At 39.6% G+C, this 14,791-nt stretch overlaps 1 protein-coding gene and 1 non-coding gene across 4 annotated transcripts; one reads left to right on the top strand and one right to left on the bottom strand.

Annotated features, from left to right (window-relative positions):
* Positions 1 to 986: 986 nt before the first annotated feature.
* On the top strand, positions 987 to 1,058 carry trnae-uuc (transfer RNA glutamic acid (anticodon UUC)). Its single transcript has one exon. It is a non-coding gene; the product is annotated as a tRNA-Glu (tRNA).
* Positions 1,059 to 2,475: 1,417 nt separating this feature from the next.
* faslg (Fas ligand (TNF superfamily, member 6)) lies at positions 2,476 to 14,462 on the bottom strand. 3 transcript variants are annotated; one of them, XM_088350131.1, is made up of 5 exons: positions 14,370 to 14,462; positions 12,790 to 12,995; positions 9,378 to 9,432; positions 9,230 to 9,301; positions 2,476 to 5,065 (listed from the first exon to the last, which is right to left on the bottom strand). In XM_088350131.1, exons 1-5 carry the CDS (start codon positions 14,440 to 14,442, stop codon positions 4,635 to 4,637), a joined length of 837 nt encoding a protein of 278 aa, XP_088206257.1. In that variant the 5' UTR covers positions 14,443 to 14,462; the 3' UTR covers positions 2,476 to 4,634. The 3 variants fall into 3 exon arrangements, with proteins under 3 accessions (XP_088206257.1, XP_088206260.1, XP_088206259.1); XM_088350134.1 differs by lacking the exon at positions 14,370 to 14,462 and having other exon boundaries at positions 12,790 to 13,029; XM_088350133.1 differs by lacking the exons at positions 9,230 to 9,301; positions 9,378 to 9,432 and having other exon boundaries at positions 12,790 to 13,113.
* Between the last annotated feature and the right edge of the window lie 329 nt (positions 14,463 to 14,791).

Genomic DNA, 14,791 nt, shown 5'->3' with positions numbered 1-14,791 from the left:
AGAATTGGTATTAACTTCCAATTGAAAACTGGGTTTAAGGATTTATATCTTTCATAGTATGCAGTGCAGTCTATGTGTGGAAATAACATATTGTTTGTAACAATTAAAATCATACCTGTCAAGCTCCATGCCCTTACAAACTGTCGTATTTTCCCCTTACAAAATAATCTTACACCATATTTTTTTTTCCAAACGTGTTTATTTATGTAGTTTAACATGTTATATTATACATGTGTTTCGTTATATCATATATATTGTTAATTAACATTTTGTTGTGAGATACTGTGTTGCTCGACATGAATGAGGTTTATTATAAAAAAAGTTCAAAAATGAAGTAGCTTGGACGTTCACCGTAGAAGGAAAAAAATAGATGCAAATATAATTAAGTAGAATTTTCTTATTCAAATTATGAATTCATTTTCTGCATTAAATTATTGTTGATAATATAATGATTAAAGGGATAACCACAAACCTGTCTTTTTTCATTTTCTCCTTTTATACTTCCTTTTTTTTCTTAACTTCTTTGTACAACATAATAATTCGTAATATAATGCATCAAAGCTAGTGAGCCGTTTGAGAGCCGGCTGTCTTTAATGAGTTGAGCCAGGTCTCTAAAAAGAGACGGACTTCCTTTCACTACACAACTACCACGGAATGATGCATGATGGGAAATCCCCAGGCGGCATATGCGTGCGCACAGTCGCATCAAACCGCTCGCTTTGTTTGCAACGAAAAAAACGATACCGAGATAGAGGTTACCGCGGCGAACTCGTTTGACTTGATTGATTTGCCGTTTCGTGATAGTTGGTGTATACCGGATGGTACCCATCATTGACAAATATGCGTTTTTCTGTACAGATTTTCGTACACGTCTTAAAATGCATCATAAAGGTACTTTGTACCGCCAAAACGTACAAGTTGAAAGGTATGCCGTCTTCTCACGTTGCATTGATTTTATTAAAAAAGCAACCGCGTCAGGCAGCATGTCCCATATGGTCTAGCGGTTAGGATTCCTGGTTTTCACCCAGGCGGCCCGGGTTCGACTCCCGGTATGGGAACACATTTTGAAACGCATTGGGAGCCCGAACTACGGTTAAATCCATCTAATTTATAAATAACGGCCTGAAATTGCCAAATAAATTCTCTAATACAACCCAAGAATTACTACAGTGCATGCGGGTAGGACCCACCCCAGCTTTGTGCTTTAAATGAAAGATGTTAAGATTCACTCCGATTCAGATATTATATAATTTAATCGAGTCAATCTTTTTGCCAGGAACACTATTACTTCCTATTTGTGCTACATACGTGACAACAAGAATGAATCTTAGTCGGTCAGCTCACAGATATGCATAGAAGACTACAGTATATAAGTATCTAAGTCGGTGCGCTTTAGCATAGCGCTAAAATGTGCCTACGTGGCGGCCATATTGGTCAGGTCAACGTCTCGTTGAGGAAATATATGCTCGTTGAAAATAAATAGTAACTTGCGCATTTTAAAATTGATTTTCATGCAGGTAACTTTTTTGTCAACCTCAACTCGAGTTTTTATTACGAAAATAATAATTCAAAAAGTATAAAAACGGGAAAAGCCCTTTCCCCCCCAAATCAAAAAAACAAACAATGCATTCAAATAATTTATGAACAATTATAAAAGTTACAAAAAACGGCATTGAAGTTTTAACACTTCACATGAAACTTGTTAAAAAAACATTGACAATTCAAATTCAGTGTTAAGAGTGTATTTTAAGGTGAAAAAACCCCAAAACCTTTGACAATGGTTGCTGAAGTCAAGTCATGTTTATTTGTATAGCCGTCAATCACAAGAAGTCCCAAAGGGCTGTACAGACTACAGACTACCAATGCACCATCCCCTGATCTTTAATCTACATAAGGGCAGGCGAAAAACAAAACAAAAAAACACAGCTAAGTATTTATGAACGCGTTGTAGTGCGCTGAAAGAACGGCCTAATACCCTGGTGGACTGATCGTATTGGGCAATGACACTAAGAATTTTTTGCGACCGTAGCTCAGATTTCCGTGGGTATGATTGTTTAAATGCTTTGTGCTTAGTCTCAAAGTGCCACTTAAAGTAGGTGCCACCGTTTCGGAGCATATGAGACAAACTGATTTCGTGCTACTGAGGATAAGCGGTACAGATAATGGATGGATGTTATCAACATCAACCTTAAGAGTTTAGTGAGAAGCGTAACAAAGCTGCACAATGTTTTTGTTTTCCGTGTGAAGCCACCTTTTCAAACAGTTGAAAAACAATAAAAAATAAGCAGGAAAAACATTTGGTTTCTCTACTGCAATGGATGAATTGCTTGTCTCAAGACTGGAAGTTTTTGCTGGAGCAAGCAGAGAGCAAAAAATAACATTTGTTCGTTTTTCTCTTACCGCAATCTGAAATCGAAACTTGAAGTCGATATTGGCATTTGAAGGAAGTGCAGGCATTTCCTTTGCATGTGCCTTTCCCCTAAATGTGACTTCTTCAACTGAGGCGTGAATTCAAAATGAACTGGCTTGCACATCCAACCCCCAGAACACAAACAACAAAACACATCATAACACTTTGGCAAATTCAAAAGCTCAAATAAATATGTATTTGGAGTTGGCTGGTGTAAATTAGAGGATTTTATGTGTATTCTATCTATCTATCTATCTATCTATCTATCTATCTATCTATCTACCTTGGTCATATCCCTCAAGAGGGGTGACTGACAGTAAGTGAAACACATACAATAACAAAGAAAATAAAAAGGGGAAAGAAATAGCACAAAAAACACACAAACATTTTTTGACCATGGCCAACCCAAATGCCCAAACACACAAAGAAGTTAGGCACCTCGGCACCCAAGTTGGTCATGCTTTCGTCCCTCCAGATGAAAACGGGACACAAGAAAGCGGCCATGTCACTTGGGTCAGGGTGACACAACACACTCTTTTGTTCAACAGCAGGGTCCGACAGCTTTCACTGGTTTACCCCTGCCGCATCATACAGGTGCCCTGCCCATCCCTTAGAACGCGTCCAAACATCCCACCATCCTTCAACAACACCTCCCCACTCTTTCCCATCACCAACTACCCATGTAAAAGTTACTACGACAACGACAAAAATTAAGAAATGATAATAACTACAGAACAGGAACTAGTAGTTATTGAGCAAATTATTTTGGACTGGTTCTCTTGAATAGTAATTGTTAACCAGATACCATATACCAATACCACTAATACATAATTCCCCTCTCGCAAAAATCCATCCATCCATTTTCTGCACCGCTTATCCGAACTAGAGTTTTGGGAGCCCATCCCAGCTATCTTTTCCCCTAAAGCCTTAAGAGCTGTGTCCGTAAAATATTCTTACTTGCTGCCGCCATGGTTGCCAGAGACCTATAACTCACACCTAGGGGCAATTAGGACCAAAAAGTTTGAGCATATTACTCCTTTATTGGCCTACTTGCACTGGCTCCCACTCCACTTAAGATGTGAATTTAAGGTTCTCTTATTAACATATAAATGTTTGCATGGACTTGCACCCTCTTATCTCTCTGATTTGATTTCCCCCTGTGTTCCTGCACGGAGTCTGCGCTCGGAAAATGCCGGTCTACTTGTGACTCCGAGAGCCAAGAAGTCTGCAGGCTTGAGAGTGTTCTCCATCCGGGCCCCGGTGCTATGGAATGCCCTGCCTCCGGAGGTAAGATCTACAACCTCAATGGAAGTTTTTAAATCGAGGCTTAAGACACACTTCTATTCCAAAGCTTATGATTGATGCCCACCTCATATTCTGTATTGTCCTGTCTTTTTCCGTCTGCCTGCCTGGTGGTGACACGAAGGAGAAGGACAATTTGAGATGAGTCAGCGGACCAGCGTTTGACCTGAAGCATGTCAACGCCTGCAAGGTTTCTCTTTTTCCTCACGCTGAGGTTTTGAGTTGTTCCTTGCCCGCATGGTGGTTTAAAATCAGGTAATTTTTGTGATTAAGGGCTATATAAATAAATTTGACTTGACTTGGCATTTGGAAGGTATTTGAAACAGTTTTTTACTTTCACCATTTTCATCCTGGAACAAAAGAAAACCCCCAGCACTGTCTCAGTATCACTCTCCTCCCCTCTGCCCCTTTCCCTTCAGCTTTGTGGCCGGAACACCGATGATAAAAGCAGATAGGGCACCTCAAACTATGCACTTCACCTTTAAAAATATGTTACCTTAAAAAAATGGATGCACCCCACCTACGGCCCTCGCTTTATTATCATTATTACATAATATAGGGCGGCATTAGCTCAGGAGGTAGAGCGCTCGTCTTGGGATCAAGAGATCGCAGGTTCGAATCCCGGCTCCTCTGTGTTACACGTCGAAGTGTCCCTGGGTAAGACACTGAACTCCTAATGCCCGCAATAAGCAGGTTTGCACCTTGGTGTGTGAGTGTGTGTGAATGGGTAAATGTGAAGCACATTGTAAAGCGCTTTGGGAAGTCTTCATTGCCTTGCTATATAAATGCAGATCATTTCATTTCATAATATAAAAAAAGCGTTTAATAAATATTATCCTACGCAAATCACTTTTAGTGTTAATGGTCTTGGATTCAACGATAGAGTTCCTCCGGCTCATCACTTGAAGAATCCCGATCCCGATCAGATCTTATAAAGACCGAAGAAGTTTCCATGATTGGAATGACTGAGAAACTGCGGGTGCGACACGTTGACTAGGATCCTGTCGTTCTGCCGAAGCTTCAGGGCCGACGCCAGGTAACTGTCGGCGGTCCAGGCGTGACGTTCTCTGGTCCCGTCTCGTGGGGAACAGAACCCGGCCCGGTGAGCCTCCATCAGGACCGCGTCCGGGACCGCCCTCGCCGACCTCACGAACACGTTGTGGATGAAGAAGGACGTGGGCGAGCATTGCAGGAAGATGAGCTCGACTCGCGAGTAGATGTGGTAGAGGCCGCTCTGGTTGACTTGCAAGGCGCCGTCCTCCGCTTGGTAGACCGCACCGCCGCCGGTGAATGCTGCGCCCACACGTGGCTCCCAGCGGAGCGTTCTGTGGGAGATGTGCTTTTCAATTCGGCCTGGGACCCAAAAAAACATACAAAAATCATTGATGTAACACTTTTGAAAGAAATATTGTGGTACCTCTTTATACGATGAAGGATTTTATACATTTTACTATAACGTGCTCATGGTACTCATGTCAATGTTTCTTGCACAATGTTGACTGCACTATGTTTACTGCTCACCTTGCACAATGTTGACTATCTTTTTTTGTACTATGATGACTATTTTTGCACCAAATGCATATGTTGACCATTTTTTGCACTATGATGTCTATTTTTGCACCAAATGCATATTGCACAAACCCTACGATACCAAACTGTATGTAACATCCTATATGCCTACATTTCTTGGGTAAAAATGTGTAAATTATAACTATAACCTTATCCTCCTTGTTTTATAACCTTATCTTCTCTGCCCCTTTATCTTCTTGGGTCTTTTACCTCACTGTGAATGTGTGAAACTGGAGTGTCATGCCCAATTTTGTCGTCACAATATGTTAACCCATTTTGTAACAATGACAATAAAGGTATATTCTATTCTAATTCATTCTATTCATGAATGGTCCCTCCGAGTTGCTTGGGTCTTAGGTAGTAAAGGATTTTATACATTTGACTATAAGGGATTTTGTACGATCAAATACAAATTACATTCATTGAGTGCAATAAAGATTTTCACTGAGTGAGCTTCAGGTCACGCCGTTCCGAATGTAAATATTTTGTTTAGTTCTGTTGATAACAGGACTCTGACAAAGAAGGCCAGACACACAAGGACAGACATCGAGACGTTCTTCTCCGAGATGGTGGGGCCACGTGGGGGCTTTTCCTGGCGCGCCCAAGGGGGGAGCCGGCGCACCAGCTGGCGGAAAAAGGCGTGGGCCGGGAGAACTTTCAGAAGATCGGAGAAGATCGAGGGAGAACGAGAGAAAAGGCTTGACAGAGACTCGAGCGACACTAATTCGGCTAATTCGATGGAGTTCACTTAGTTAAATACTTTAAGAAATTAAATGTGGCCCCGTGTGGGAATGCCGGTCTCTTGTCCATATTTTCCCAAAAAGAAACGAGCACGCATTGTTAGGACAGAATGTATGTTGTGTTTGGTTAATGAAGTCAGATAACTAATTCGAACAATTTGGTAAACGGTACATTTTAATAGTTTATTTTCCTAACAACATGTCAGTATATGAGTTTTATTTGTTTTATTCGCTACCGAAATCGTAATCTTTTTACGGAGGAAAATTCATTTCACGAACAGTAGTTCACCGCTAGAAAATGCTCGTGACTGCTAACCGCTCATGACCATTTACCGCCAGCATCACCGCATCCAGTTTGAACAGGCAAACTACTCCAGGCAAACAATTTAAAAATTGTGCTCTAATTTATGTGTGTGTTCATTCATTTAAAGTTGCTGTAACAGAAGTAGACACTGTTTACTTTTTCATCAACAGTCTCACAATCTCATACCTGTCAACCTCCGCCAATTGCTCCCCTATTTATGAATACAACCCTCCCTATTAGTAATAATAAACCTTACAAACACAATGTGTTACCTATTTAGTCACAGCAAGAGAGACAATAAATAATACCGCTACAATATTGGCAATCTACGATGACAATGTTGTATGTACGGTATATATAATATGTATGTATGTTAAATGGTCAATCAAACACATAGTAAATCTAAACTGCTGCTAATCTGTACATCTGTTGGCTTTGTTTGACTTTTTGCACTACTGGCAGTTCTTTATAGCTAGCCACTCCTTGCACATCTGTTTCTCTGCACTATTGTACTTACAGTGTTATTGTTACAGTGTTATTGTTCTGTTTACCTGACTTGTTTACCTGACTGCCCATTTTGCACATCTGGTTAGCTGCTCCTCTTGCACTATTTGCACTACTGTAAAATACTATACATAGCCATAATTATTTAGTATATTATTAGTACTCAATACTCCAACTCAATACAACATTTTATTGATATCTGTACATTCAAGGAAACTGTGCGGGTCAGATGTATCGACATTTCGTTCTGTATACACGTGTACTAGAATGACAATAAAGTAGATCTGAATCTGAATCTGAATATCAGTGTCTGAAACTCGTGACAAAACGTTACAGGACACCGGGCAGACAACTCTGAAAAGTTGCCTGCCCAGCCATAAAGTTGCCTGCCCCATTTTTCACAACTGAAACACAATTAGATGACTCATCACAAAAAAACCCATTGTTGCAAAGTATTAAAGATTGACAAGTTTCATGAACTCCTCTTTCCACGATGCTTTTAATGTACGTTTGCGTTTTGCAGCGTCATCAATTTTGTTAGCTTCTTTTGAATCTTTCTTCTGGGGCTGAGGTTTTGGCTTAATTCCAAACCACCTCTCCATTTTTCTTGTGTTCTCTGTCTACTTTGGAAAATAATATGCAAATGCGCGACCTTATAACGTTCGGGAAAGTCCGGAAGCACGAAGGCATTTGATGCAGGCTTCTGATTGGCTGCCGAGTTAGCAACTTACCAAACGAACTTCCGAAATTTGCAAACCGATCACAGATTTCGAAATCGGAAAAAGGCAAACGTCTGATTTGAAAAAGATAACAAAATAAGAAATAAAAACCAAAGATTTTTTTTTTTCTAGAAAAAGTTGTCCGCCACCCGGGCAGACATTGTTGTGTAAGTTGTACGCCCGACGTATAAGACGCACGCCAAACACTGCTAATATGTATCATACATACTAGCAGATTTTGAAATAATCATACGTACAGTAATATAAATTCAGTATATATATTTTTGTCGAATACAATTACCATATTTTCCGCACTATAAGGCGCACCTAAAAGCCGCCCAATTTCGTTGTCACAATATGTTAGCCCATTTGTAACAATGACAATAAAGGTATATTCTATTCTATTCTATTCTATTTATTTTTTTCAAAAGCTGACCATGCGCCTTATAATACAGTGCGCCTTATATATGGATCAATATTTAGTCGCAAAGTCTTGCAACTAAAGCAAGCAGCGGCCGACTGGATTTTCCCCCGAAGGCGAAGTCGTCCGCGGTGTATGCTGGGATTTATATGTCGGCGTTTCATTTCCTAACCAATGTGTCAATCATCATTTGAATCGATCACTATTGGCTAAAGTTATTCGGAGGTAAAGAGGGCGGATCCTTTTTATCATTTACAGGCTCGCATAGGCTAAAGGGGCGAAACAAAGCCTGCAATTGGCTGAAAAAAATGAATGTGAATCACACGTTGGGTTGGACTACAGCATAGAGAAAACATTTTTTACTATTCTGTATTTGTAAATATTTTACTCTCCTGGATTTACTACACTCACGGTTGTAAGAAGACCATGGTTACGTATCATTATTGAACATGATGGCTGCAAGAGAACTTAGGTGAGCTATGCGGATTTATATTTTCCCGAAGCTTGTTTTAGAACGATCTTGATGTTTCTGTGATGAGTCTATTTTTAAACTAAATTCAATACAAAGTGTTTATTGTCATATGCACAGTAAAGAACCCCGTTTCCCTGCACAATAAAATTCTGACTTTGCAGTCCACACAGTTGCCAGCAAAAAATAAAATGGAAACTAAGAAATGTTTGGCATTTCTTGAATCCCAAAACTTTAACCTTTCGAATTATATTTGGAACGATGCATTTGAGTGATTGGTGACATCGTACGGACACTGTTTCCGTACATGTCTGAGACACGTATTTGCTTCTTTGCAAGCTTTCGGTATGTTAAGGGGGTAATGAGTTTGACTGAACTATCTGACTGTTTTGTCGACGTTCCCATTGTAGCGCCTTATAATCCGGTGCGCCTTATGTATGGGAAAATATAGGACCAAAAACTATTTTTGGGGGGTGCGCCCTATAACCCGGTGCGCCTTATAGTGCGGAAAATACGGTACTTATGTAAGTCTTTATATCTTTATTTATCATGACTTATGTGGCATCTTCTATTCTTAACTGACATTGGAATAATGTTGTAGAAGGGGAATTTGCCTTATCTATAAAGGACCAAGGGCGTCGGTTGTTGGTGTGGACGTTCGCATTTAAAATGACAACATGATATTGGTGAGGACAAAACAATGCTGCTCGATATTGGTGGGGACACGTCCCCTCCGTCCCTGCCAAAACTACACCCTTGGAGAGGTCAAAGACTAAACGGGAAGTGCTGACCTATAACATGCGCTGCAGTCCTTTCTTCCTTCTCACTTTTTTTCTCCTTTTCCTCTCCAGCTTCACCCAAACCTTGAAAGCACCACATTGCAGTAACAATTAACATATTTTGGGAGTATTGTGAGGACAGTTGAGAATGATGACTCACTGATTTGCTTCTCGGCTCTGCTCATCTCTTGCACTTTTCCGAGCTCACGTGACATCTGATAGAAACAAAACCGCAAAGTTGCATTTTATAGTCATGCAACATCCTGTTTGTTTGGAGATCACAGCTTATTTGTCACAAAACTTCCAAAGGTAGGCGAGAGAAGATTTTACAACAAGCTGTTTTTGGTGCAGGGACAAATTATACTTTATTTCTGACATGCTGTGAAAAAAACTCCTAATCATTTAAACTTGTTGATTATCTTAACCACGGGTTTATGGATCAGTCATTTAATTATAGCTACCGAATTTCTTCCCCCAATTTTCTTTTTCATGTAAATACATTTTGTTTGGGGCAGCACGGCGGCGCAGTGGTTAGCGCTTGTGCGGCACAGTTCATGTCATGGGAACCTGTCGTGGGTTCAAATCCAGTTCCTGTGCGGAGTTTGTATGTTCTCCCCGTGCTTGCCCGTTTCCTCGCACGTTCCAAAAACATTTCAGGTGAATTGTCCGGTCCAAATTGTCCCTAGGTGTGAATGAGCGAATGAGTTGTCTGTCCCTGTGTGCCCTGCGATTGGCTGGAAACCAGTTCAGGGTGTCCCCTGCCCACTGCCCGGAGATGGCTGGGATGGGCTCCAGCCCCCCCGCGACCCTAATGAGGATAAGCGGTACAGCTGATGAGATGAGATGAGCCATTTTGTTTGTTAGTATCAAACACGTGAATGATTTATTTGTGTGTCTCTATACTTTTATCCTTCTGGACTGATCAATCATTATTCACATCAATAAACGGAAACATCGATAATTTAAAGCTAAACTTAAACTATGTTTAGAGCACATGTGTCAAACTCCCGGCCCGCGGGCCACGTCCGGCTCGCCGTGTAATCATATCCGGCCCGCAAGACCATTTCACATTATTATTATTAATAATTTTTTAATTTTTAATCGCACTACTCCACAGTTGTCAAACAGGCGGCCCGCGGGCCAGATCAGGCCCGCTAAGGGATTGAATCCGGCCTGCGAGACAACACTCAGAGAAGCGCAAGAGAAAAACAAGCTGCAGGTTGAAATATGTCAACTTGATGTTGCCAAAGCCAGGTTTCTCTCACAAAGATACTGTACTTGTATTTCTCTCTCTCTCTCACTCTCCCCCCACCCCTTTTCTCCCATTCTTCCTTTGTTGCTCTTTGTCTTGTTCTCTCTCTGTGTCTTTTTAACTTCATTTGCTCTAACTTTATTTTTTCCTTTTCTCTCTTTTCTCTTTCTCTCTTTCTACCCTTCGCGCTTTCTTTTCTCTCCTTCCATCTTTCTATTTTCTCTTTGGATTTCTCTCTTCCTCTCCCTTTCTTTTCCCCCTCTCTCACGACTTTTTATCTCTTGTTTCTCACGCTCTCCCTCTCTCTCCCTTTTTTTCTTCCTTTGTCCCACCCTGTCTCCTTTTCCCTCCCTCTTTCTCTTATTTCTTTATCCCTCTTTTTCTTTCTCTTTAATCTACTAGTCCGGCCCCCGACAGAATGTTTGTTCTATCGTGTGGCCTCCGAGTTAAAATGAGTTTGACACCCCTGCACTACACGATGGGTTGGTGGTGGGTGTATCCTTTAACCACTACGGTCGTAGTGGCACCATTTTCTGTGCCGTGTCTTTGGCAAGTACAGCTTGGTGGTGCCCATCCCTCTCCGGGCCAACAAATGTTTCCACCATACAGTGATATAAAGTGGTTAAATAACACACGCTGTGCCTTTAAATTGGGCTTTTTATCTCATCATGCCAAATGAAAATGGTAAAAAATAAAATGAAAGTATAGATGAATAAATAACTAATTTATGATAAAAAAATAAAAGTAAAATAAATAGATAAATAAATTAATATTTGTGAATTGATAGTCCTGATGAAAAAAAAGAAGAAAATAGGGTGCCAGTTTTCTCCCCCTTGTCTCTTTCTTTATGTGTGTTACAAAAACACTCCCACATAAATTCTACAAAGATACCACACAATTACTAAAAAACGAAATAGTATCGAATTAAGTGCTTAAAAACAGGGACCTTTTATATTTTTTGCATCAATTTTAAAGAGAAAAAGAGATGCTGGATGGATAGATAGATAGATAGATAGATAGATAGATAGATAGATAGATAGATAGATAGATAGATAGATAGATAGATAGATAGATAGATAGATAGATAGATAGATAGATAGATAGATAGATAGATAGATAGATAGATAGATAGATAGATAGATAGATAGATAGATAGATAGATAGATAGATAGATAGATAGATAGATAGATAGATAGATAGATAGATAGATAGATAGATACTTTATTCATCCCTGTAGGGAAATTCACACTTCCAGCAGTATCCTTGTGTTGAAAATAAAACAATAATAAAGTAAAAGGAATATACCGGTAATACATAAATATCCAATGTAACGTGTTGATACAGAGTATTTAGATAGTGCTACATAAAATACACACTGTAATAAAAATACGGTAATATGCAATGTGGGGGTGTGATATGATGTGGGCTTTTACTCCCCTGGGTGAAGTTAAAGAGCCTCATGGCATGAGGAAGAAATTATCTCCTCAGTCTGTCCGTGGAACAAGACTGTGACAGCAGTCTGTCGCTGAAGCTTCTCAGACACTGCTGTCACAGTCTACAGAAATACTATAAAATTACAACCACAGTAATAATGTAATACCAAAATACTACACCTGAAATACTATGACAGTAATACAACAAAAATACTGCAAAAACACTATTACAGTAATATTACAAAAATATTTAAAAATATTATACTAAAATACTATAAAACTAAATATCAAATTAAGTACCCAAAATGGGGACCTAATGTATTACCATACCTGTCAACCTGTACGGTTTTGCCGTACAAAGTACATTTTTTATGCATTTTAAGACGAGTACGACGTACTAGGAAATTTTGTACAGAAAAACGCAAATCTGTCAATCGCATGCGTCTACCGCCTGGGGATTTCCCATCATGCATCATTCCGAAAAAAAAACAACAACAATGTGGTGTACGATTATTATGTATTTTGTACGGGAAAATACGACAGTTTGTACGGGCATGGAGCCCTGGAGGTTGAAAGGTATGTATTACTATAGTTTAATTTGGAGTGTTTCTGAACCAATTATGATCAATTAATCTGTTTAAAAACAAATACAAAAATATATATATTGATTTATACGTGCATATTTATTCTTAAATGCAAATTTGAAAAATTGGGTGTCCAAGCCCAAGGCCCCTAACCAAATATTTAAACCCCGTACACCCCACAACTCCGGTCGGCCCACCCCGCTACTCACTCTTATTAAAAATCTAATCATAACAGAATTTTTGATAACGATCTGAGAATCATTCCTACAGAAGAACACCAATTTAATAAACAAGCTACTTTACCTTCCTCATGTCCCTCAGCTCTTGCTGCATGTTGTGCATCAGGTACCCACCGAAGCCCAGGGCCGCAAACACCAGCAGAAAAAGCATCAGAACCACAGTGGCGAGCGTGGGGATGAAGCCCCTGAAGCCGCCCGCTTTCCGGCTCCGGTGGTGCCAAGCGGGTAACCGGGCCGGCTGCGGATGCTGAACTCCATCCACATGGAACACTTGATTGAAAGGATAGCTGTGGTTGTAACTCATGGCACCGATGGAATTGGTAAACATATGTAAAACTGATGATATGCTGTCTTGCAAGGAAAACCACCACCCACAAATGAATCCTCCCTGCACATATCAAGATGTCATAGTTACTTGAGACTTCCCGTTTCGTATATCATGAGTCAGTCACTTTTCCTACTTCTAAAGAATGCTTCTTCTTTTTACACAAGCTTGTGGTCATAAAGTAGAGTGGAAAGGAAAGATGTGTGCGTAAAGTCTCCGAAGTAATAAAAATGCATTTATTAAAAACTGTAGGTTTTGTAGGGGTGACAAACACTTGCAGTTTTGCGGAGAAAACCTTGATGAATCCTGATTTTAGCAGCAAGGACTAATGGAAATAGGACCAAAAATGTCCACGTCCAATTTTGTTGTCACAATATATTCAACCCATGTTGTAACAATGACAATAAAGATATATCTATTCTATATTCTATTCTATTCTAAAAACGTATGCCAGAAATGTGACAGGACAGGCTTAACTTTCAGCATTTGATTCGATGGCGATGGCAAATAATTTCTTAATGGAACTGAAACACAATGGAACATATGTACATATGTTTTGTTCAAGGTTCTGTTTTTGGTCTTTTTTGTTTTTAACATAATATTTGAAATCGTCTTGGGGGAAAAAGGAGGTTGGATTTTGTGCACAAAAAAAAGATTTTCGGTGAGTAAAATGTAGCTATACTCCTGAATATATACTGCAATTTTATGGGGTTATTATTTTTTGATGGGGTTATTGTTTTTTTTATATGTGTCGCAGCTGTAGCTGCAGTATTTTCTTTATTGCCATACAAGAGTTATTGAGGACTGGATTGATTCAGCCTCCTGAATGCGATAGCTAGATAGCTAGATAGCTAGATAGATAACTTTATTCATCCCCGCAGGGAAATTCACACTTCCAGCATTATCCTTGTGTTGAAAATAAAACAATAATAAAGTAAAGGGAATATAATACATAAATACCCAAATGTAACATGTAGATCTAGGGTATCTAAATAGTGCTACGTAAAACAGACACTGTAATAAAAATATATAAAATATAATACTTAAATACCCAAAGTAACGTGTTGATATAGAGTATTTAGATAGTGCTACATAAAATACACACTGAAATAAAAATAGGGTAATATGCAATGTGGGGGTGTGGTTTAATGTGGGCTTTTACTCCCCCGGGTGGAGTTAAAGAGCCTCATGGCATGAGGAAGAAATGATCTCCTCAGTCTGTCCGTGGAACAAGACTGTGATAGCAGTGTGTCGCTGAAGCTGCACTAACTCAAATGACAGAAAACAAGAATGCAAAGTGACACAAAATGAGTACTCACAAGTAGATTGATCAATGTCGAAAACACCTTGGCGAGGAGACCATGAGTTACAGGATTTCATCAAGCTTGACATTCTGCCAATGAGCAAGAGTGAAGAATAATAATCCAGCAAAGCAGTGAAGGTTGCGAGTGCTCTTTTAAACTCTTTGATACCTCACACCTTTGAACTCTTTGAACTCTTTGAACTCTTTGAACTCTTTAAACTTTTAGTGGCATCACCTCAAACACGGTTATGACAGAAGTTTGTTATTATTTTTTCATCGTTTCGATTTTTAAGGATTTGTATAAAATGTTTGGTACATACAGAATTGAGTGTGAAATTAAAAAGTAAATAGCCCCCAAAATGTTTTGCCTTCAAAAGGGACACTGTATTTGACCACGAGATGTTGCTGAATTGTGAAGTGCAACCTCAAATAAGTGGA

This window comes from Urocampus carinirostris, chromosome 12, assembly GCF_059441175.1.
Source record: "Urocampus carinirostris isolate Australia breed hairy pipefish chromosome 12, RoL_Ucar_1.0, whole genome shotgun sequence".
Lineage (NCBI taxonomy): Eukaryota > Metazoa > Chordata > Actinopteri > Syngnathiformes > Syngnathidae > Urocampus > Urocampus carinirostris.
Note: the sequence above shows the minus strand (reverse complement) of the source record. Positions and strands in the feature narration are given on the sequence as shown.